Consider the following 26168-nt stretch of genomic DNA (forward strand, 5'->3'; position numbering starts at 1 on the left):
TTTTGGTAAAAAAAAAAATCGCAATAAGCGTATATTGATTGTTTTTTTGCAAAACTTATAGCGTCTACAAAATAGGGTATAGGTTCATAGCATTTTTATTTATTTATTTATTTTTACTAGTAATGGCGGCAATCTGCGATTTTTATTGTGACTGCGACATTATGGCGGACACATCAGACAATTTTGACGCATTTTTGGGACCAAACATGCATCGATTACTGTAAAAATGTCACTGGCAGTGAATGGGTTAACACTAGGGGGCGATCAAGGGGTTAACTGTGTTCCCTAATGTGTGTTCTAACTGAAGGGGGGAGGGGACTGACTAGGGGAGATAACAGATCGCTGTTCATACTTTGTATGAAAAGACGATCTGTCACTTCTCCCCTCAGAGAACCGGGAGCTCTGTGTTCACACACAGAGCTCCCGGTTCTCGACGTGTTACGAGCGATCGCGGGAGCTCAGCGGTCATCGAGAGCCGACGTAACATGACGGCAATTCGCCTGCCTGTGCCATTCTGCCGCAATATAACTGCGACGGCTGGTTGGCAAGCGGTTAAAGGTGGAAAAAGTTCTGACATTATTAATCTTTGTCTCATTTGTATACATCAGAGAAACCTGACATTTTAACAGATGTGTATAGACTTTTTATATCCACTGTAAGTTGTTCCTGTTTATCCACAGCCATCTCTTCTCTACATCCATTCAAAGTGGAAAATGTAAAGAGCTTGTCTGGACGGTCAGAAAAAAGGGGGTGAAAAGGTGAAATCACACACTGCAGAGCTCAGTGAGGAGAACTATGAGAGCTGATTGGAGGGAAGGAACACCTCTCTTCACACAGGAACAGAGCTGAGGCTGTCAAACAGCTGGAGCTCCCTCCCCTGTCACCTTTTTTCTTTGTCAAGAAAACTTGTCAGAAGTCATTCATGCTGATAGCAGACAGAAATGACATGTCGTGCTCTTAATTGAGACAAGTACACACTATAGAGGGATATACTTTGTTCATATTTCAAGTCTGGCGTTTAAAACCACTTCAGTCTTTACTCTTATTTGAGGTACTCCAGCCCCCTTATTAATTTAGTTGCCCTTCACAGGACTCTTTTTAGTTCTAGGATATTCTTTCTGTTGATTGGTGACCAAAACCGAAGTGCATACTCACGATGAGGCCACACCAGCATTTTCTAAAGTCCATCCTAGAAGTAGCTGGCCATTCCTGGGAACTACAACTACTATTGCTCTGTGATATTTTTTTTTAAACCTTCAGCTTGTGTCTGACAATAATTAAAACGGTGACTAAAAATTAGCCATATGATATATATTTTTTACTGTGATGGAAAAAACTATACATCTTGAACAATCCACTTCAAATTACTTACACCCTTACTCTGTCTTGATTTAACAAGCTGTGCTAGATATCAGTTAAAGTAGATGTAAAGGCAAAACTATTTTCTTTCATTTTGGATAGAGTAAGGGGGGGTTATAACTGATGTTTTTTTTTGCCAGCTGGATCCCATTGGGGAGATTTCCCTTCTCTTCCTGTCTCATAGCCAAAAAAGGAAGTAAGAGCAAATTTCCTGCAGGTTAAGGGTATCCAGCTGATCCCTGATGTGAACACACAGACATGTTTTCTCAGACTCTTGGACCTGGCACTTGCATGTTCTTAATCTGAACAGATAGACACTGTGCATCTAATTGTGGATATCACAGTGCCTGAATAATTCCTACAAAATAATCAGGTGTTTTGGTCTTGAGTTTCCCCTATGGGGGGCATACAACCTGTGACCACTTGCAAGCCTCACGGGCCGGGGCTGTTCTCCCCTTGGGGCGGAGGTGAGCACAACTCCCAAGCAGGGTTCGGGATCATCATTGGGGGAATTCTTTATCTCCTTCTGTGCTTTTTAACAAAGAGAAGTCTCTGGATAAGCGAGCCTTCTTGGTGGAAGGGAAATGTAAGAACTCCCTGAAGAAGACCATAACCCGTAAGGTCGAAATGCATTGGGACATTTCATAAACATCGGATAGTATAATTACAACCAATCAATGCTGTGAGGAAGTACCCTCTGTATATTGTTTTTTAGTTATATCACATGGTATTATCCACTGTTTGTTTCTCCTTCATAGTTCAAACTGTCTCGCATTGTGTACACCAGAGTTCATATTTTAACTTTTGTATCACATTGATGTCCAATTGTCTCTTGATGAATAAAATTAAAATTCATAATTTTTATGAAAAATTATTTTGATTCCTATTTGCTGCTAAACAGCCCCATGGGGAATTATCCACTTTCGTTTTAAACAAGGGTATCCCTTGCTCCCCCTTCCCCCCAATCTTTTCACCAGAACTGTCCCCACTGGAAGCTTTCCCATCTATTACTTTCCTATGAATTGGGATTTTCTTTTATTTTCCGTGATAACGGTAAACAACACAAATAGAGAGGGTGAATCTCTCTAACGGGGGCACAGACAACCAAATATCAAAACACCAAATAGGTATTCTAATCAGTCTCTATTCTGTCCAAAACTGAAAAAGGAGTTTTGCCTTTAGTTATACTTTAATTTGTCTGTTAATGACCTGCTGTGAATTGTCAGCCTAAAGAAGACTTGAGTCTATCCAGTTTTTAAGTGTTAAATGGTACACCTTAGATCACATGTTAAAACTTAACAAATTTGTCTTTGAAGCATGGGTGCTATTATGCCAACTGTGTCACCCAGAATAATTTTCCACTCTACTCTCTCGTCCTGCAGAGTAATGTGATGTCTCTGGATGTGATATATCAGAATTAGAACCAAGATATTAAAGTGGTATTAAACCCAAAAGCAAACACTTATATTGCAGCTTATCAAGTCTTAGAAGTGGTGGCTATGCTAATTTCTTTTTTTAAGTTTGCTTTCTTTTAGATTCCCTTTGTGATCTGGCAAGTAAGTCTGTTGTTTTTCAACACAACAAGCTCTCCTGCAGTGTATCAGCTAAGAGGGAGGGTTTAGACAAACAATTTAACACTTACAGGGGTGTTTTCAATCATCAGCTTTTTTTTTCTGATGTAAAATCTTTATCCCAAAAGATAAAGTGTTGCTTGTGTAACTGCACGGTTTACATTTTTTGCGCTATAAGCAAAAAGACAATAAGTCCTCATGCACATGGACGTTTTTACAGCCGCGTTTTTTTAGCGTTTTTTACAGCTTAAAAACGCCTGTCTATGTTAGTCTATGGATTCATGCCCACCTAGACGTTTTTGAGCTGCAAATAGCCTAGGCGTTTTTAAGCTGTAAAAAAAACCCAGGACCAGTGCGTTCCGAGGAGCGGCGCTAGAGCTGTAAAAACTTGAAACGCGGAAAAACGCGCAAAAACGCGCAAAAACGCGACCGCGGCGTTTTTTCGCGTTTTTTAACTCCGGCGTTTTTTGGTTAAAAAGAGATGATTGGACACTGTAATCTCTGTAAAAACAGGAATTTCCTGTCTGGACATTAGATTACCCAAGAGTCCTTTGCACAGCCGTGTGACTGTGGTGATATTGGCACCAAGATGGCTAGTGCTAGTGCAGTCTCTCAGGTTGCATTAATCAATGCGGTACAGGCCCATCCAGAATTGTGGGATGTGGCACATCCACTGCATGGAGACCACATCCGCAAGGTGAAAGCCTGGGAGGACATATGTGCTGCGATTACCCCTGGCTGGGAACAAATCAGAAATTCTGAAAGAAAGGAGATAAGTAAGTCTATTTTCCTTGAATGCATGATCTGTTTGTGTGTAATGTAAATGAAGATTGCATATTTAACCCTTTGTTTTCCATGTTATTTTAGGTAAAATTATGCAGCGGCGCTGGAAGTCCCTACGTGACCGTGTCAGGAGGGACCTCACGGACGAAGACAAGGCGGCACGTAGCGGAGCACCAGCGCCAACCAAAAAAAAGCACGTTTACCACACCAATCTCCAATTCCTCAGGCAAAATATGCAGAGCCATACCAGACCGTAAGTTAGGGTTAGGGGTTAGGGTTAGGGGTTAGGGGTTAGGGTTAGGGGTTAGGGTTAGGGGTTAGGGTTAGGGGTTAGGGGTTAGGAGTTAGGGTTAGGGGGTTAGGGTTAGGAGTTAGGGTTAGGGGTTAGGGTTAGGGGTTAGGGTTAGGCTTAGGGGTTAGGCTTAGGGGTTAGGGTTAGGGGTTAGGGGTTAGGGTTAGGAGTTAGGGTTAGGCTTAGGGGTTAGGGTTAGGGGTTAGGGTTAGGAGTTAGGGTTAGGGTTAGGGGTTAGGCTTAGGGGTTAGGGTTAGGAGTTAGGGTTAGGCTTAGGGGTTAGGGTTAGGAGTTAGGGTTAGGCTTAGGGGTTAGGGGTTAGGGTTAGGAGTTAGGGTTAGGGGTTAGGGTTAGGAGTTAGGGTTAGGGGGTTAGGGGTTAGGGTTAGGAGTTAGGGTTAGGGGTTAGGGTTAGGAGTTAGGGGTTAGGGTTAGGAGTTAGGGTTAGGAGTTAGGGTTAGGGGGTTGGGGGTTAGGGGTTAGGGTTAGGAGTTAGGGTTAGGAGTTAGGGTTAGGGGGTTAGGAGTTAGGGTTAGGGGTTAGGGTTAGGAGTTAGGGTTAGGGGGTTAGGGGTTAGGGTTAGGAGTTAGGGTTAGGGTTAGGGGTTAGGGTTAGGAGTTAGGGTTAGGGTTAGGGGTTAGGGTTAGGAGTTAGGGTTAGGGTTAGGGTTAGGAGTTAGGGTTAGGGGTAATCGCAGTAATCGTTTATACAATTTGTATTGTTTGCAGGACAACTTCAAATTTTAGACTTGGAGAGGTGGATGAGGAAGATACAGAGCTTCAGAGACCAAACAGTCCAATGACCACCTCTGGATCTCCACGACCGATCAGCGAGGGAGTTGTTGAGGGCACAGATGAGGTAACTGCTTCGGTCTGCCTTTCTATCTCATTGTCTGTCTGTCCATGTACATGTCAATGTAAACATTTTTGTTCTTTTGCAGGAATCGAGGGCTGTGGAAACACCGTCTCCTGCCAGTTTACAAAGTGGAGAGCAGCGCGGTCGTGGCGGTGTTCGTGGCCGTGGGCGTGGACGTCAGGCGAGGGGCGGCTATAATCCCGAGGCTGATGACAGGGTGCTAGCACTGCTGCAGGAAGTGCGGCAGGAGAGGCGCAGTATGGATGCCTTTTTAGACCCCAATAACCCACGCGCCTGCTTCTGCCGCAGCCTTTACCACATCCTGGAGGACATTGGGGGAGACCAAGAGAAACTTTGTATGGATCGCATGTACGGTATTGCAATGCAATACAGACATGCAAAATTGAGTGGCGGGCCACCTCCATGCGATCCATATAATGTTTCTCATGATCCCCCAATGGCCCCTGGGACCTCAGCAGTGCTAGCACCCCACTCTCACTATCAGCCCCCTCCTCCACGCCAACCACCACCTATGCCGTCCCAGACCTCATACCATAGCCTGCAAGCGTATGCTGATTGTCCACCTTCCACCTCCCATTTTCAGCCCTCATACCCTCTACCCCGCTACCAGCAAGATTTTGGGAGTGATCGCCAGGCCCAACCGTTACCCCGTCCCCAATCCCCACATCCCCAATGCAATCAACCATCCACCACCACCTATCACCATTTGTAATCACAAAATAAAATCTTTTTTTTCTTGAAATACCAGTTGTGATCCCAATCCTTTATTTAATTTTTTATTTTTTTTGAAAAGTCTTTTATATGATGCACAACAGCACTCCTTTGCACTCTGCTTGCCCTGAAGGCAGAGTGCAAAGGACTCTATCGTACTCTGCCTTCGGACAAGCGTAAGCTTGCTCTTTTTTGGTCTTAGCCTAGGCTTACCCCGAAGGCAGAGTCAAATTGACTTGTAGAACAATCGTTGACAAATGGACCAAAAAATAACAAACTTAAATTTTGAAATGCTTTATTTCAAAAAACACAAGACAGCAAAGGTAGATGTATTGCAAATATTTTTTAGACATAATCATTCTGCCATGATACCTCTCCATCAGGTGTTTCAAAAAATTCTGCAAATTGGTTTCGAATGCTCATGACACGTGCAGTTGAACGCAAGTCCATAAATTGAACCCTCTGAAGTTGTCTAATGGGCTCCTGTTCAACATTATTTCTGTCACTGTCCCGCAGAAAATTGTGCAGAACGCAGCATGCCAGGACGACTTGAATGGCGTTGTCAACATCCAATTGCATACATGTCAGCAAAACTCGCCATTTGGCCGTGCACACCCCGAATGCACATTCAACAACACGGCGTGCACGGCTGAGCCGATAATTGAAAATTTTTTGTTGTCGGCTGAGACCAGTGCCACTGTATGGCCTCATTAGATTTTCAGCCAGTCCAAAGGCCTCATCTGCCACCATGACTAATGGCAAGCTGGGTTCTTCAGTGCAGGGTAGAGGCCTGCTTTCAGGAATATTGAGTCGTCCCTCATGTAGACGACGTCCGAAGGCCGACTCGCGGAATATGCGGGCATCACCTTGGCTTCCATATGCTCCCACATCTACAAACAGAAATTTGAGGTGTGCATCGGACAATGCCAGGAGGACCACCGAAAAATATTTTTTGTAATTAAAATATGAAGATCCAGAGTGGGGAGGCTTCTTCACCCTGATGTGTTTCCCATCAAGGGCTCCTATACAATTTGGGAACTGAGTTTTTTCCCAAAAAGTGTCCACAACTGATTCCCAGATGTCTTCGGTTGGCTCTGGCATTACAACGTTATGCAATTCCTCCCATATTGCCACACATGTTTCCTTTATTATTTTTGAGACCGTTGAGAGGCCAAGGAGGAAGTAGTGATGCAAGGAGGCATAACTTTGTCCCGTGGCAAGGAACCTAAGATAACATAATAAATTTAGTTATTGAAAGAGTAAAGCATAAACATAAGTCCTAACCCTACCCTTAAACCTAACCCTATCTCCTAACCCTAACCCCTAACCCTAACTCCTAAGCCTAACCCCTAACCCTAACCCCTAACCCTAACTCCTAACCCTAACCCCTAACCCTAACTCCTAACCGTAACTCCTAACCCCTAACCCTTACCCCTAACCCTAACTCCTAACCCTAACCCCTAACCCTAACCCCTAACCCTAACTCCTAACCCTAACCCTAACTCCTAACCGTAACTCCTAACCCTAACCCCTTACCCCTAACTCCTAACTCCTAACCCTAACTCCTAACCCCTAACCCTAACCCCTAACCCCTAATCCTAACCCTAACCCCTAACCCCTAACCCTAACCCCTAACTCCTAACCCCTAACCCTAACCCCTAATCCTAACCTCTAACCCTAACCCCTAACCCCTAACCCTAACCCCTAACCCTAACCCCTAATCCTAACCCCTAACCCTAACCCCTAATCCCTAACCCTAACCCCTAACCCCTAACCCTAACCCCTAACCCTAACTCCTAACCCCTAATCCTAACCCCTAATCCTAACCCCTAACCCTAACTCCTAAACCCTAACCCCTAATCCTAACCTCTAACCCTAACCCCTAACTCCTAACTCCTAACCCCTAACCCTAACCCCTAATCCTAACCCCTAACCCTAACCCCTAACCCCTAATCCCTAACCCTAACCCCTAATCCTAACCCCTAATCCTAACCCCTAACCCTAACCCTAACCCCTAATCCTAACCTCTAACCCTAACCCTAACCCCTAACTCCTAACTCCTAACCCTAACCCCTAACCCTAACCCCTAATCCCTAACCCTAACCCCTAACCCGAAACCCTAACCCCTAACCCCCTAACCGTAACCCTAGCCCCTCCTCCCATATGTGTATTCACTTACCTGAGTGTCACTAGCATCCGTTCCTCCGGTGACACAGAGCTACGCATCACAGTGTCCATCCTTGTGAGCCTTGGCCTGAGCCTCTCCAACAGGTCATCAAAGAGCGGCACTGACATCCTTGTAAAGTTGAAGAACTTTGTTGGATATGAGCGCAGTTGGGAATAAATATTGCCAAAGTACCCCGTAGAAAACCGATTGGATACCATTGGATGCACCCAAAATCGACGTCTGCTGCTTCTCTCCTCCTCCTGTCTCATTCTCCTCTGCCTCCGCAACACAATCAGAAGGATTGCCTCATCGATCTTTTGCATGACAGGATCCATATTTCTCAGAAAAATACTGAAAAATACTGAAATATACTGAAAACTCTGAAACACTCTGAAACACTCTCTCCTCTCTCTCTCTCCTACCAAAATGGCACCGACACATGCTCATTAACATGTTTTCTTTGGTTTCTGTGGCATTGTGGGAAATTTGGGAGTGTATATAGCTGAGAGATGTGTTTTTCATTGAAAAACGCTACTTAGCGCTAACGCGGAAAAACGCGCAAAAACGCTAATGCAAAACGCGGTAAAAATCGCGTTTTTAACGCCGGTTTTTCCAGGCGTCGAACCTAGCTTTACAGCTCGTTTTTTAAAACGTCCATGTGCATGAGGACTTAAAAAAAAAAAAAAAAAGATTTTTTAACTTTTTGCTAGAATACATATAAAAAAAAACAAAAACAACAAATTTCTTCATCAGTTTAGGCCGATATATATTCTTCTACATATTTTTGGTAAAAAAAAAAATCTCAATAAGCGTATATTTATTGGTTTGCGCAAAAGTTATCGCATCTACAAACTATGGGATAGATTTAGGGACTTACATTTTTTTTTTATTGTTTTAACTAATAATGGCTGCGATATGCGATTTTTAGCGGGACTGCGACATCGCGGCGGACAAATCTGACCCCAAATTACACTTTTTGGGGACCAGTTACATTATTATATTGATCAGTGCTATAAAAATGCACTGATCAATGTAAAAATTACACTGGCGGGGAAGGGGTTAACACTAGGGGGCGATCTGTGTTCCCTAGGTGTGTTCTAACTGTAGGGGGGATGGGCTGCCTGGGACATGACAGAGATCACTGTTCCCGATCACTGGGAACAGTAGATCTGACATGTCCCCTGTCAGAAGGGGGATCCGCCTTGTTTACCAAGGCAGATCCCCATTCTGCCTCTCCTTACCGTGATCGCGGGCTGCCGCCGGCCATTGAGTCCAGCGGACCCACGTGCACGCTTCTGCAGTAGCGCTGGTGCGAGCCAACGTACAATGGCGGCATTTCGCACAGGAGAGCCAACCTGCCGCAGTGCAGCTGCGGTGGGCGGTCGTTAAATAGAGGAACTATTCATTGACTATTTATGATTCTTATGCTGCTTGCATTAGTAAATGGATAGGAAAGTATATCATATTTATCAGTTTTAAATTTTTTTTTACATTTCTTCAGTTACTTCCTGGCTGCCAAGCCTAGGCAAATTATTTTATACATCCCAGGAGCCTTCAGAAAGGGAGGGAGGGTTTTCTCAGCTAAGCACACCATCCTGCCTGCTTGCTTGAGCTAAGCACAGATGGATTCCAGGAAGTAAATGAATACAAATAAATGCAAAGTCATTTGCCCTTACTCAAAATGGAGACATGGATGGATGGGAGAGTTTTCTTTGAATATTAAGAATGTAAATAAATTGTGTTTTTGGTTTGTGGTGCTCAGATGCATGGTAGTTCTCCTTTAAAAGAGGCGCTAACCTTAATTGTATTGCACAGGACACTGGCTGCATATTCATAGACCCTGGGTTATAGGCTGCTACTGTGATTGGACACTGGTAAAGCTTTTGGACACTTGCCCCTTGGGCATACCCCTATAACCCTACCCCACTCATGATACCTTTATGCATCTGTTTCTATGCTTAAAGCGTTTGTTAACCCCAGAAAAAAAAAATGGATCCTGCTCTTTTAAAGCAGGGGTCGTCAACTCCCGGGCCGCAGCTTACTATCGGGCCATGGCCTTTCTGCAGCTGGGCCGTGGGTGAGAAAGCTGGGTGGAGGAAAAGAAGCGAGCGGGCAGGCAAGCAGAGATGACATCATCTCTCTCCGCCCCCTGCATCACCGATCAGAGGTGATAAAAGCAGAGCATCTGGATTGGTAATACCTTCACGAAGTTCCACTCAAGACCCATTCTGTAAAACCCATTCTGTTTGCCTGGAACAAACGCACTCCAACTCTCAACTTCCCTATGCTGCTTTCCAGCCAAGCAAGAAACTCCCTAACTTGGTTAATTACCAGTCCAGCTTGGAAATGGCAGTCTTCTCCCATCCTCATGGAAGGTAGGGGATAACCAATGCCAGCCTCGTAGGCTGGGGAGGAGTGTTTCAGTCTCTCTCAGTTCAGGTAGCCTGATCACCCAGGGAAGCAAAGTTCCACATCAACATGTTGGAGCTCAGGGCAGAGTTTGTAGCCAGGACCAAGGATAATCTAGCGCTGGCATTGGATAATTAAGTAATTCCATGGACTCTGTCCAGGATAAAGTGGTTCTAACGGTAGAACGTTTTTCAACTTACTTAATGAATTTCCTGCATTAAGGTTAAAAAACCTGTGTGCAGCCCCAAATGCATTTCCTGACAGCCCTTGCAACTACACATGTCCTGGCAGTGTGAGCACATCATCCGGCGTGTCTTCTGTGTCCCACAGTGGTGGTTCTTCCCCTGTCCATAGTGCCTTACTCTGGTACAGTAAGCCACGGAGGGAGCTGCGCTCTGATCTTCCATCTCCACAGATGTCCGGACTGAACACTGATTTAAGAGACATGCATTATATCCACTTTTGTTTGCGAGTACAACTTTTATCTTTTTTTTTCTCTATAATAAATTCTTACTACACTATGGTCGGCTTGACGCCCCTCTCTCTTTTTTCTTTTCTGTTCACAGCTTTGGGGTTGCCAGCCTGACAGAGGAAGCAGCCTAGCTCACCCTATAGTCAGCTTTTCACTAACTAAAAGTTGTCCACAGCCTCCTGATGAATCCTTTTACAAGCTGTCATTTGTATAGCTATGAATTCTATTTTGTTTCTTTGTATTTGTTATGTATATATGAACAGACACTCTGTTTCTAGCAAGCTGCTATACAGCACGTTTTTTTATTTATTTTTTTGCTCTGGTTATTTTATTTCAATTTGTCTATGGCTTGTTTATTTATTTTTCCCCTGTGTGATGAGCGCCAGACAATTTTTTTTTTCTTTTTTTCTTTTTTGTCATTGGCTCCTATTGCTGTCAATCACAGCCAATTAGGGGAGAGCGGGGGGTGGGGCGAATGTGGGAATGGACACAACGAGCGAGCCGACATGCAAGCCACTTGCTATGGGGGCACTCAAAAGGAGGGAGGAGCCAGGAGCGCCAGTGGGGGACTCCAGAAGAGGAGGGACTGCTCTATGTAAAAGCATTGTAAAGAGATGGGAATTATAACATGTTAAACGAAAAAAATAAAATGTTCCCTTTTTAGAATCACTTGAATATATGCCTTCCCTTGAGTGAGGATTCTTTCTTGACTGCTCCGCAGTCCCTGTAGAACCTGGTACCCAGAGATACTCAAAATTATTCTAAAAGAAAAATTTGCGCTAGGTGTACAAATATTGTGAGTGAAATTAGAAATATAAACCTGTGAAGAGGTATCCTGCGGCTGGACGCTATAACCCTGATAGGGGGCACCACTAAGCATGTATACAAAAAGCGCAGCGCTGGATATAAATAAACATTGGAAAAATACTGTGCGAAGTACAAACAAACACTAAAAATAAAAATAAAAATAAAAAACTGTGCACAATAATCCACTTAAATTATTGTCCGTGGGTGTTCCCAATATAGTGAAAACAAACTGAAAATGTGGATAAAACGTGCTTGTTCATTTATATAGTGTCCATAGAGACATGTGGGAAAATCGCTATTGGATAAATGACTTCCACCGCTGTTAAACCCGTCACCACAGAGAGATTAAAGGCTTACCAGACAGCCCTTAAAGAAAGGCATGAAACGATCTCCACTTTAGATGTTATCCCTTTTGTGGATGGGTCCTGTTCGGAAGTGCTAGGTGGATAATCTCAGATTGTCATCCATGGAGGAGAGCCATTCCCAGCGATGATTGATATCCAAAAAAGGAAAAAAATGCTCCGATAGTGTAGTAAAGTTTAAGGTTCCTTTATTAAAATTGCCATGCAGGCATTCGATACACAAAATCCTTGCAAGGAGTATTTAAAATCAGCTCCGGTGAAAACAAAAGTTCGCGCATGCGCAGTCCGTGCGTGTCTACCCTACGGCCGTTTCGTCAGAAATGACATCATCAGGGGCACGCCTACACGTCCGCGCATGCGCTTTATGTACCCGAGCGGCGAAGCGAAGGGGTTCAGCCATTGGTCACATAATTACCGCAGTTTTAAAACAGCTGAAGCATCAACAAAGGTGATGTTGATCATTTAGATGCTGTTTAGCCTAAACCTTACCCAGTGCCATCTTGTGGACAACTAAGATATTGCTTCAGGAATAAATTAAATTTGGTATTTTAAACCCAATGAAAAAAATATATAAAGAATGGCTGAAGGACGGTTCGCATCACCCTTCAAGATAAATACATTTATGATTACACAATCCTCAAATAAGGAGGGGAGAGGAGATAAATTCCTGTCCAAAAATTAAAAATTCAAGTAATATAACAAAACAAGAATATTTAGAATAATGTGTTATACAAAATAATTTACTAGAAATTAAGACATTATGGCAGAATGGAAAAAATCTTCTAAATATAAAGTGATCGCCCTTAGACAAAAGAGACATATTTCAGTTAGAGGGGTTATTCAAAAACCTAATGATCCACATAGTAAAAATTGGGATCATTCTCTGTATAAAGAAATTAAAAATGAGAAGTTTTGTTGGCCAAAGAAAGTGGAGGGGACACCAAAAAAAGGGGGCGGAGTCAAAACCATCAACTGTTATTAATAAAACAGTTGATGTCCCACTCCACATTCAGACCCATAGGTACATGGCAGCCCAATTTGTATATCCAGTTAGTCTCACTTCTAGATATACTACGTTTACCGTTACTGCCTCGCCAGTGTGGTATATATTTTTCGAGGGCAAAAAACGTGGTACCAGTGGGATCCCTTTTATGTTTAAGGTCATAGTGTTTTGAGACATTATGTTTATCAAAACCCCTTCGGATGTTGGCAACATGCTCCCCAAGCCTCACCTGTAACTTTCTAGTAGTGCGTCCCACATATTCCAACCCGCAAGGGCATCTTAAAAGGTACACTACGCACTTTGTAGTACAGGTAATGAAAGATTTAATTGGATATGTAGTACCTGTTCCTGTAGATGTGAATTCGGTTAATCTTCTCCCCCTAAAGGCATTGATGCTACAGATTTGACACTTTTTGCAGGGATAGAAACCCTTTAAATCCCCAAAAAAGGAGGGTCTTACTGGTGGGTCTGGAACATTAGGTGCTATGAAGTGCCTAAGATTTGAGGCACCCCTAAAAAGCACACAAGGTTTTTCTGCCAATAGCGGCCCCAGGATCCTGTCGTTCTTAATGACAGGCCAGTGTCTTTTTATTATGCGTTTTATAGCCCAATGCTGGCTAGAGTAGGTGGTTAAAAACGCTAAACCAAAATCCTCCCTTTGCTCTACTTGTGGTGGTTTATCAACCAAGAGAGTTTGACGATCCCTATATCCCACTTCTGCTATTAACGTATCAAGAGCTTGACCATCATAGCCTTTGTTTACAAATCTAGATCTAAGCACCTGAGCTTCTTCTTTAAAATCCTCCAGCTTGGAACAATTTCTCCTGAGCCGCAGAAATCGACCCTTTGGGACTGCCGACAGCCAGGAACGGTGATGACAAGAGTCAAGTGGAATATATCCGTTCCTGTCTGTCGTTTTGAAATATGTGGATGTAGTAATCACCCCATTGTCTATAATTATTTTTAAATCCAAAAAATGGATTTGGGTGGGGTTGACCTCATGAGAGAGAACAATGCCTCTATCATTGTTCAAAAAAGACAAAAAAGTTGTGACAGATTCAATGTCTCCATCCCATATAAAAAGGACATCGTCGATGAATCTTTTCCAAAAAATGAGTTTGTCACGTCTATTGTGTAGTACCACATCCTCCTCCCACTTAGCCATGAATAAGTTGGCCATACTGGGAGCAAATTTTGCTCCCATGGCTACTCCTTTCTTCTGCAGAAAATAGGTTCCATTGTGCCAGAAGTAATTATGTTTCATTGAAAAATCCAGTAGCTCAACCACAAATTTCTTTTGCGTGATTGAGATACTGGAGTCACGATGTAAAAAGAATTGGACCGCTTCGTGACCTAACTGGTGAGAGATGGCCGTATAGAGCAAAGCTACATCCGCAGTTACCAGTAGGTAAGTTGATTTCCACTCTATCTCCCCAAGCAAGTTGATAACATGCTTCGTATCTTTTAAGAAGGAGGGGGTTCCCATCACCAATGGTTGTAAATACTTGTCAATGTACTTCCCGACTCTGGAAGTGACAGAGTCAATTCCACTGATGATGGGTCTCCCAGGCGGATTGGTCAGAGTTTTATGTATCTTTGGTAATATGTACATAACTGGCATCCGTGGTGCCAGGGGAACCAGAAATTCCTTTTCTTTCCTATTCAGGATGCCCATATCATAGCCCTTCTGGACAAGTGTTTTTAAATTCTGTTTAAACCTGGATGTGGGAAGGGGCGTGGCCTGGACGGCAATGTGAGAGGACGTGTGTGACCAGAGCTCCGCTGTGGCGATCCTTCTACCCTCATCCTGCACCTAAAACCGGCCTGAAACTCACCCAAAACTTTGTGTACCGGCGGCGCAGACATACCGGACCATGTCCCCTCCAAAGAGAAACACCGTTGGCTCCTCTTCCCTGGACAGATACCGGAGGACGGAGCGGGACACTGAGGAGCAAGATGGCACCGCGCCAGCAACACACGCGGCACCCCCCTCTGATCCATCAGCCGACGGAACGGCTAAGGTACTGGAAGCTATCTCACTATGCCAGACCACTCTGACATCTAAAATTGAGGAAGTTAAGGTGGACATATCACTTATTAGACATGACATGACTAAACTAAGGGAGAGGGTCACTGAGGCTGAGACCAGGATAGGGCGGGCGGAAGACATTATACATCCTCTGCAACACTCTTGTGAGGACCTGCAGAGACAGATACAGCAACTCGCACAGAAGCATGATGATCTTGAGAACCGATCTCGCAGATCCAATCTGCGATTTATCGGCCTGCCTGAGGGCGCGGAGGGTACAGACCCTGCCACCTTCCTTGAGAAGCTCCTGATAAACGCATACGGCAGAGATACCTTCTCTACTACTTTTGTGGTGGAGCGCGCTCACCGCATGCCGGCACGCCGTCCACCTGAAGGAGCACCACCCCGAACCTTTATTGCAAAACTACTGAACTTTAAAGATCGTGATGCTGTACTGCGAATGGCCAGGCTCAAGGGCAACATTCCCTTTCAATCTGGATTCATATCAGCATTCCCAGATTTCTCTGCTGAGGTGCAGAGGCAGCGAGCACGCTTTACAGAGGTCAAACGCCGCCTACGTGCACACCACATTAAATATGCAATGCTGTTTCCAGCTCGCCTCCGCGTGGTTGGAGAAGATCGAGTGCACTTCTTTGAGGATCCTGCTATGGCCTCGGAATGGATAGATCAACAAGATGCTGCAAGAAATCGCCCAGCATGATAGCACCATCGCCCTAACACGGATGTAAGTGCCTTCTTCTATTTTACCAAGACGTTTTCCTGCCTCACCTATTACACCCTCCGGCCCTCACCATATAAGACCCGTCTTCCCAACATCACCGCATGACCAGGAACACTTTAAATCCACAATGACTCTAGCCCAGCATCTACAGGATACCCGGTCCCCTAGACCAAAATACTTCTGATGGGACTTCCGCCACCTTGTCTTTTCAATCTTCAGAACACTCGCCAGCCCTAATTCAGGGCCGCCAAATTATCCTCAATAGGTAGTTTCCGCAGTGGACATGCTGCAATTGGTGACGACACACAGGCTAGAACTTGGAACTGCTCGTCTCCCCCCTTGGCTAAATCATCACACCCAGACACGGGGGGTACTTCAAGAACACTCCATAACCCTAGTCACCTACCCTCTTTCTTTTTTTTCCCCCCCTGTTTGTGTTTTATTTTTTTATTTTTTCTTATTTCCTCTTGTTCCCCTTTTTGGTGACAATACCTTAAGTTCTGATGCCACAGCGGAGCATTGGCTCAGGTTAATGGGACACACCCACGGCAGTGGGCCACAGAGGTTACACGTTCTCCATTGCTGGATTTTTTTTATTCAGAATCTGTTCGCACCCAAAGGTTGCTAATTACACCGCCACCGGCGCTGCCAAATAGGCTCCCGCTGGTGGGGGTACGTTCTAAAGTGCAATACCCCCTTTTCTTTTTCTTTTTATTTCTTTTTGATCCTTGTTAGCTTTATGCGCTCAACTTTTTGCTATTGCACTAGTTTTGGGATGTATACCCCAGTCAAGTTTGGGAGGCTGAGGGTAGGGAGGGGGGTAAAGGGCAATGTTAAGTTAAGAAACATGTTTAGTGTTATTTCATGTCTCAGAAGGTTAATGCATAGCTGTTTCCCTGCAAGAGGAGGGACAGAGATATATCTACCGGGGTGCGGAGCGTGCTGGGGTGTGAGCCCTCATAATATTCCATGTTCATCCTCCCATTACTTGCCAATAGAGTACTATACCTAATATAAAATTTCTCTCCTGGAACGTCCGGGGACTCCGGGACAAAATCAAACGCACAGCGATATTTAATATACTTAAATCATACAGAGCGGACATTATAGTCCTTGCAGAAACGCATGCCACAGGACAACTTCAACGAGCGTTGAGGCGCCCCTGGATTGGCTGGGCGTTCCACTCCACCCATACTCCGTATTCCCGGGGAATTTCAATTCTCATAGCAAAAACTACCCCATTTGCAATAATTTCAGTTCGTACAGACCTACAGGGCAGATATATATTCTTACACTGTACGCTTAATGGAATACAGTACTTATTATTGGCATTTTATATCCCTCCCCCATACAACTCCACCTTAATCACAGAGGGTCTATTATATATGACACAACACCCCAACATCCAAAGCATCTGGTTAGGGGACTTCAATATGGTACTCAACCCCCGCAAAGATAGACTACAAACACATCCAAATCCCCACCCCCCTGACACCACTAGATTTGGGCGCACACTAACAGAATTTTCACTTACTGATACTTGGAGATATAAATATCCCAATACCACGATATACTCCTGCTTCTCGGCGACACACTCTACTATGTCCCGGATCGATCTCATCCTAATATCAGACACCCTACTCCCCCTACTGACCGACTCAGGGTACCACACTAGATCCCTCTCAGACCACGCCCCATGCTGGGCCTCGTTAAAGCTGGCCCCAAATAGTGGCCCCCGTACATGGCGCCTACACCCTTTTTGGCTAGATACACTAAAGGACCAAGAGGACATTCACAGTGAATGGAAATACTACTTTAATACTAATAAGAACACAGCCCCTGTGGGTATGGTATGGGAAACATTTAAACTTCACGCACGCACTATGTTATCTTCCCGGATAAACAGAGCCAAAACCTCCTCCAAAGCCATCTTATGCCAGGCCTCTGACAAACTGGACTTGATCACTAGGGAGTTCCAAAATGATCCCTCACAGAAAAGGGCGTCCGCACTCAAGCTTCAAACCCGCCTTGTTGACCAGTTACACTTTGAAAAAGCTAAACAAAAACTTTTTTTTGTGAAGCAACGTATTTTTGAACAAGGTGAACGCGCGGGCAAATTATTAGCACACCTTGCTCGTCAGGATATGAGTCCACCAGTGGTGATTACACTTCTCGGGCCAGACTCTGTCACATACTCAGACCCTCCAACAGTGGCAAAAGCCTTTCAAACATACTTTTTGGACCTATACTCCTCAAAAGTGCACGTCACCACACAAGAGACCCAGACCTTTCTTAAAGACATCCCCTTTCCCCAATTGTCAGAATCTCAGGTCACTGAACTAGAAGCCCCCCTTAACTTGGATGAAATAGCACTCGCCATAGCATCCCTGGCACCAGCAAAAGCCCCTGGAGGCGATGGGTTGCCACTCGACTTCTATGCGGCCTACTCAGAAATCCTTATACCCGAGTTATTACTGCTGTTCAACCATATATTTGAAACCGAGACCCTGCCTGATTCCCTTCGCCAAGCAGTGATCATAGTGATCCCCAAACCTGGCAAGGACCCCCACCACCTAGAATCCTACCGCTCAATCTCGCTCCTACAAGCTGACATTAAAATACTAGCCAAAATTTTGTCCATGCGTCTTAACCAAAGTATTCTCTCCTTAATAAATTCGGATCAAACGGGGTTCATGCCTGGCATGAATACAGCCATGAACTTACGACGATTATACATGAATATTCAAGCTGATCATGAGAATGTGGGAGACAGGGCAGTGGTGGCGTTAGACGCCGCAAAAGCTTTTGATTCGGTGGAATGGAGGTACCTGTGGGAATGCCTTAAGGGGTTCGGATTCGGGCCCAAGTTTATTAAATGGGTAAAATTACTATACTATTCCCCCATGGCTAGAGTGGTAGTTAATGGGCACACATCCGACCCTTTCCCCCTTGGACGCGGAACCAGGCAGGGTTGCCCGTTGTCCCCACTGCTTTATGCCCTGGCTGTGGAACCCCTGGCCATATCACTTAGATTAAGCCCAAATGTACGAGGACTGACCAAGGGACAACTAACAGAAAAACTGAGTTTATATGCCGACGATATGCTGCTATATCTGGAGGACACTGGCCCTTCTCTCCAAAAGGTTATTGATATTATTGGGGCTTTCGGGAAGCATTCGGGGCTGACTATGAATTGGTCCAAATCACAGATTCTCCCCCTTGACCACTCACCCCCCCCCCATCATGCGGCCTCCCTGCCACTACAAAGAGTGGCCTCAATTAAATATCTGGGCGTGATTATTACAAGAGATCTCAGTGAATTTATAGCAAATAACATCGAACCACTCTTCCCCCTCCTAAAATCTCGCACACAATCCTGGGCTAGACTCCCTCTGGGAGTAATGGGGAGAATTAATTTATTTAAAATGATACTCCTGCCAAAACTTTTGTATATATTTTGGAACTCCCCAGTGTTAATCCCACTAGAAATCTTCAAAAAGATGGATCAAATCATCAACTCCTTCATATGGGGATCTAATAGGCACAAACTTGCTTGGAACACGATTAAAAACCCAACCTCGTCAGGCGGAGCGGCCGTACCAGACTTACACACCTATTATATAGCTGCGCAACTCTCACATTTTTATCATATTCACAAGACTGACGAACTCAGATATCAAACATTGGTATGTGAAAGACCAAATGACGATATGCACTCCCCACTACAAGTCCTATTTAGGAACGAGAGCAGGAGGCGAACAAATAAGATACGGCACCCTTTGCTACACCAGCACTGTCATGTCTGGCGAAAAGCGATCAAAATGTCCAATACCGATTTTTTTCACTCACACACACCCCTATGGCACAACCCTCTTCTGAGGGAACTTCTGACCCTGCAGGGAGCTAACAGGTGGGCTGCTAGGGGCATAGTGTTCCTCTTCCAGGTTATTACAATATTTGGGGTAAGACACTTCCAAACACTCTGTGAAGAGTTTGACCTTCCCTCTACCATGCAATTTAGCTATTTGCAATTAAAACACGCGCTTCAGGCGCAATTCACAAACGGATTTCCCAATCCAAAAACGCTCCCACTAGTGGATATCATCACAGGTTCCTCATCAGAAAAACTTATATCTAACCTATACACCGCACTACGTAATAGCACCACGGCCAGGATAGTAGACATAGCAAAATTCAAATGGGAGACAGACCTTGGCCAAATTGACAACTCTGACTGGGAAACTATACTGGAAAATGTACGGAAAACCTCACCTAAATTACCCGAACGCCTGACCCAACTGTACATTATTCATAAGTCGTATCTCACACCTGCCAGAATAGCCAAATTCTCTTCAAGCCAGAATCTAAATTGCCCAAGATGCCTAGGCACTCCATGCTCCTTTTTTCACTTGATCTGGGCATGCCCAGCAATAACTGAATACTGGACGCAGATCATAAAATTCCTCCATGACCATATGGGTTCACCACTACAACTGGACCCCAGACCGTGTTTACTGGGCCTATTTCCAGACGCCTTGTCCAGACCTCTAGATACACTCCTCAGTGAAACACTCTTCACTGCTAGGAAACTAATTGCCAAACATTGGTTGAGAACCACTTCTCCTTCTGTCCAAGACTGGTTGAGAGAGGTAAATGCGTCCCTGCCATATAAAAAAATACTCTACATACACAGGGGTTGTCCCAAAAAGTACCATAAAATATGGAGCGTATGGCTAACCAACGATAATACCTGTACTACATGATCACTAAGATATACCTACAAGACTATAGAGGATACGACTCTCCTCACCCTAGATAGGTATTTTGGGGTAATGCCCAGCTCGATATGAACGATACAATGTAAATGGTTAACCGTGCTACAATGTCCAATTATGTACGTACCAATACCTCCCTAGCCCGATGTAAACTATGATGGAAATAGCAAGCTGGAATACCTGTAATGCTGTAACCACTGATGCTGATGACATGACATGCTTCTATTTTTTTTTGTATGATGTTTTCTGTCAACAATAAACATGTTCTTTTCAAAAAAAAAAAAAAAACCTGGATGTGGGATCTGCCGATAAGGGAGAGTATGTTTCGGAATCCGCAAGGATCCTTGACAATTCATTAGAGTAAGCCTCCTTATCCAAGACGACAATGGCCCCCCCTTGTCGGCGGGTCGGACCACTATGTCTTTTCTATTACAAAGTGATTCCATTCCCACAGCAATATCCTGCCTAGATCGAATAGTTCTTGTGTTCAAGTTAGCCAGATCTTTGATAACCAAATCCTGGAAGATATTAACATTAGGGGCCAGATTCCCCGGTGGGTTAAAAAGCCAGGCGTAAAAAGGAGTAGCCATGGGAGCAAAATTTGCTCCCAGTATGGCCAACTTATTCATGGCTAAGTGGGAGGAGGATGTGGTACTACACAATAGACGTGACAAACTCATTTTTTGGAAAAGATTCATCGACGATGTCCTTTTTATATGGGATGGAGACATTGAATCTGTCACAACTTTTTTGTCTTTTTTGAACAACAATGATAGAGGCATTGTTCTCTCTCATGAGGTCAACCCCACCCAAATCCATTTTTTGGATTTAAAAATAATTATAGACAATGGGGTGATTACTACATCCACATATTTCAAAACGACAGACAGGAACGGATATATTCCACTTGACTCTTGTCATCACCGTTCCTGGCTGTTGGCAGTCCCAAAGGGTCAATTTTTGCGGCTCAGGAGAAATTGTTCCAAGCTGGAGGATTTTAAAGAAGAAGCTCAGGTGCTTAGATCTAGATTTGTAAACAAAGGCTATGATGGTCAAGCTCTTGATACGTTAATAGCAGAAGTGGAAAATAGGGATCGTCAAACTCTCTTGGTTGATAAACCACCACAAGTAGAGCAAAGGGAGGATTTTGGTTTAGCGTTTTTAACCACCTACTCTAGCCAGCATTGGGCTATAAAACGCATAATAAAAAGACACTGGCCTGTCATTAAGAACGACAGGATCCTGGGGCCGCTATTGGCAGAAAAACCTTGTGTGCTTTTTAGGGGTGCCTCAAATCTTAGGCACTTCATAGCACCTAATGTTCCAGACCCACCAGTAAGACCCTCCTTTTTTGGGGATTTAAAGGGTTTCTATCCCTGCAAAAAGTGTCAAATCTGTAGCATCAATGCCTTTAGGGGGAGAAGATTAACCGAATTCACATCTACAGGAACAGGTACTACATATCCAATTAAATCTTTCATTACCTGTACTACAAAGTGCGTAGTGTACCTTTTAAGATGCCCTTGCGGGTTGGAATATGTGGGACGCACTACTAGAAAGTTACAGGTGAGGCTTGGGGAGCATGTTGCCAACATCCGAAGGGGTTTTGATAAACATAATGTCTCAAAACACTATGACCTTAAACATAAAAGGGATCCCACTGGTACCACGTTTTTTGCCCTCGAAAAATATATACCACACTGGCGAGGCAGTAACGGTAAACGTAGTATATCTAGAAGTGAGACTAACTGGATATACAAATTGGGCTGCCATGTACCTATGGGTCTGAGTGTGGAGTGGGACATCAACTGTTTTATTAATAACAGTTGATGGTTTTGACTCCGCCCCCCTTTTTTGGTGTCCCCTCCACTTTCTTTGGCCAACAAAACTTCTCATTTTTAATTTCTTTATACAGAGAATGATCCCAATTTTTACTATGTGGATCATTAGGTTTTTGAATAACCCCTCTAACTGAAATATGTCTCTTTTGTCTAAGGGCGATCACTTTATATTTAGAAGATTTTTTCCATTCTGCCATAATGTCTTAATTTCTAGTAAATTATTTTGTATAACACATTATTCTAAATATTCTTGTTTTGTTATATTACTTGAATTTTTAATTTTTAATTTTTGGAGAGGAATTTATCTCCTCTCCCCTCCTTATTTTAGGATTGTGTAATCATAAATGTATTTATCTTGAAGGGTGATGCGAACTGTCCTTCAGCCATTCTTTATATATTTTTTTCATTGGGTTTAAAATACCAAATTTAATTTATTCCTGAAGCAATATCTTAGTTGTCCACAAGATGGCACTGGGTAAGGTTTAGGCTAAACAGCATCTAAATGAGCAACATCACCTTTGTTGATGCTTCAGCTGTTTTAAAACTGCGGTAATTATGTGACCAATGGCTGAACCCCTTCGCTTCGCCGCTCGGGTACATAAAGCGCATGCGCGGACGTGTAGGCGTGCCCCTGATGATGTCATTTCTGACGAAACGGCCGTAGGGTAGACACGCACTGCGCATGCGCGAACTTTCGTTTTCACCGGAGCTGATTTTAAATACTCCTTGCAAGGATTTTGTGTATCGAATGCCTGCATGGCAATTTTAATAAAGGAACCTTAAACTTTACTACACTATCGGAGCATTTTTTTCCTTTTTTGGATATCAATCATCGCTGGGAATGACTCTCCTCCATGGATGACAATCTGAGATTATCCACCTAGCACTTCCGAACAGGACCCATCCACAAAAGGGATAACATCTAAAGTGGAGGTCGTTTCATGCCTTTCTTTAAGGGCTGTCTGGTAAGCCTTTAATCTCTCTGTGGTGACGGGTTTAACAGCGGTGGAAGTCATTTATCCAATAGCGATTTTCCCACATGTCTCTATGGACACTATATAAATGAACAAGCACGTTTTATCCACATTTTCAGTTTGTTTTCACTATATTGGGAACACCCACGGACAATAATTTAAGTGGATTATTGTGCACAGATTTTTATTTTTAGTGTTTGTTTGTACTTAGCACATTATTTTTCCAATGTTTATTTATATCCAACGCTGCGCTTTTTGTATACATACCCAGAGATACTCAAACTTCTAGGAGAAGACCCTTGGCCTCTTCCAAAATGTGCCAGATGTGCTGTCTCAAGGCTCCCTGTACCATCCTCCTTCTCAGTCATTGGCATTAAGGACATGGCTGTTGAAACCCAGGTCTTGAACTCTAACTTAGTCATTCCCACATTAACAAAAAAAAAGGCCAGAAAAGTCACTTCAAGAAAATTCCACTACCGGAGCTGGAAATTCTTTCTCCTGATGTAAACACAGGCATTTTAACTAAACAGACTACTTGGTACTTCACATTCTAGCTTCTCTGCAGTTGGGACTTAATCAAAACTTAGCTCTAAGTACTCCTAAATGACAGGTTTTGGCCTTTACCAATGTATTTCAAAAGCCTTTGGCTTCACTTTCATTCATTAAAACCTTTACTCAAGGTGTCGCATAGAGCAGACCCCATTACAGCACCCTGTGTTTTTTTGGGATCTCAATTTTGTTCTCTCTACCCTACAGAAACCACCCTTTGAACCCATTAGGGAATTATGTTTGGGTGACCCCTCCTGCAAAGAGGCCTTCTTGGTGGCTATCACGTCTGTCAGATGTGTTTCAGAGGGTTGATGGCCCTCTCTTGCAAGGAGTGTTAACTCATTCTTCACAAGGATAAGTGGCCTTGTGTCCAAATCCCTCTTTTTTTTTTTAAGGTTGAACCAGCCTGCCATCTTAGAGGAGCTCTGGTCTCCTCCAAACAAATTAAATCAGCAGCTACAAATACTGTAGCTGCTGACTTTTAACCACTTGAGCCCCGGACCATTATGCTGCCTAAGGACCAGAGGTCTTTTTCCAATTTGGCACTGCGTCGCTTTAACTGCTAATTGCGCGGTCATGTAATGCTGTACCCAAACGAAATTTGCGTCCTTTTCTTCCCACAAATAGAGCTTTCTTTTGATGGTATTTGATCACCTCTGCGGTTTTTATTTTTTGCGCTATAAACGGAAAAAGACCGAAAATTTTGAAAAAAAATGATATTTTCTACTTTTTGTTATAAAAAAAATCCAATAAACTAAATTTTAGTCATACATTTAGGCCAAAATGTATTCGGCCACATGTCTTTGGTAAAAAAAATGTCAATAAGCGTATATTTATTGGTTTGCGCAAAAGTTATAGCGTCTACAAACTAGGGTACATTTTCTGTAATTTACACAGCTTTTAGTTTATGACTGCCTATGTCATTTCTTGAGGTGCTAAAATGGCAGGGCAGTACAAAACACCCCCAAATGACCCCATTTTGGAAAGTAGACACCCCAAGGAAATTGCTGAGAGGCATGTTGAACCCATTGAATATTTATTTTTTTTGTCCCAAGTGATTGAATAATGACAAAAAAAAAAAAAAATACTTACAAAACGTTGTCACTAAATGATATATTGCTCACACAGGCCATGGGCCTATGTGGAATTGCACCCCAAAATACATTCAGCTGCTTCTCCTGAGTATGGGGATACCACATGTGTGGGACTTTTTGGGAGCTTAGCCGCGTACGGGGCCACGAAAACCAAGCACCGCCTTCAGGATTTCTAAGGGTGTAAATTTTTGATTTCACTCTTCACTGCCTATCACAGTTTTGGAGGCCATGGAATGCCCAGGTGGCACAAACCCCCCCCCAAATGACCCCATTTTGGAAAGTAGACACCCCAAGCTATTTGCTGAGAGGCATGGTGAGTATTTTGCAGCTCTCATTTGTTTTTGAAAATGAAGAAAGACAAGAAAAAACATTTTTTTTTTCTTTTTTTAATTTTCAAAACTTTGTGACAAAAAGTGAGGTCTGCAAAATACTCACTATACCTCTCAGCAAATAGCTTTGGGTGTCTACTTTCCAAAATGGGGTCATTTGGGGGGGTTTTGTGCCACCTGGACTTTCCATGGCCTCCGAAACTGTGATAGGCAGTGAAGAGTGAAATCAAAAATTCACGCCCTTAGAAAGCCTGAAGGCGGTGCTTGGTTTTCGGGGTCCCGTACGAGGCTAGGCTCCCAAAAAGTCTCGCACATGTGGTATCCCCGTACTCAGGAGAAGCAGCAGAATGTATTTTGGGGTGTAATTTCACATATTCCCATGGCATGTTTGAGCAATATATCATTTAGTGACAACTTTGTGCATAAAAAAAAAAAAAAATTGTCTTTTTCCCGCAACTTGTGTCGCAATATAAAATATTCCATGGACTCGACATGCCTCTCAGCAAATAGCTTGGGGTGTCTACTTTCCAAAATGGGGTCATTTGGGGGGGGTTTTGAACTGTCCTGGCATTTTATGCACAACATTTAGAAGCTTATGTCACACATCACTCACTCTTCTAACCACTTGAAGACAAAGCCCTTTCTGACACTCATTGTTTACATGAAAAAGTTTTTTTTTTTTGCAAAAAAATTACTTTGAACCCCCAAACATTATATATTTTTTTAAAGCAAATGCCCTACAGATTAAAATGGTGGGTGTTTCATTTTTTTTTTTCACACAGTATTTGCGCAGCGATTTTTCAAACGCATTTTTTGGGGAAAAAACACACTTTTTTAAATTTTAATGCACTAAAACACACTATATTGCCCAAATGTTTGATGAAATAAAAAAGATGATCTTAGGCCGAGTACATGGATACCAAACATGACATGCTTTAAAATTGCGCACAAACGTGCAGTGGCAACAAAATAAATACATTTTTAAAAGCCTTTAAAAGCCTTTACAGGTTACCACTTTAGATTT

At 43.5% G+C, this 26168-nt stretch overlaps 2 protein-coding genes across 3 annotated transcripts in view; both read left to right on the top strand.

The window, feature by feature from the left end:
• TDRD5 (tudor domain containing 5) overlaps positions 1-26168 on the top strand; it is a 436549-nt gene that overhangs the window by 88936 nt on the left and 321445 nt on the right. The window lies entirely within an intron of this gene.
• Positions 3404-5622, top strand: LOC141103450 (uncharacterized). Its single transcript, XM_073593062.1, has 4 exons — positions 3404-3706; positions 3798-3966; positions 4733-4862; positions 4945-5622. The coding sequence occupies exons 1-4, from the start codon at positions 3520-3522 to the stop codon at positions 5590-5592; spliced, it is 1134 nt and encodes a 377-aa protein (XP_073449163.1). The 5' UTR covers positions 3404-3519; the 3' UTR covers positions 5593-5622.

Source organism: Aquarana catesbeiana, linkage group LG07, assembly GCF_042186555.1.
Source record: "Aquarana catesbeiana isolate 2022-GZ linkage group LG07, ASM4218655v1, whole genome shotgun sequence".
NCBI classification, from domain to species: Eukaryota; Metazoa; Chordata; class Amphibia; order Anura; family Ranidae; genus Aquarana; species Aquarana catesbeiana.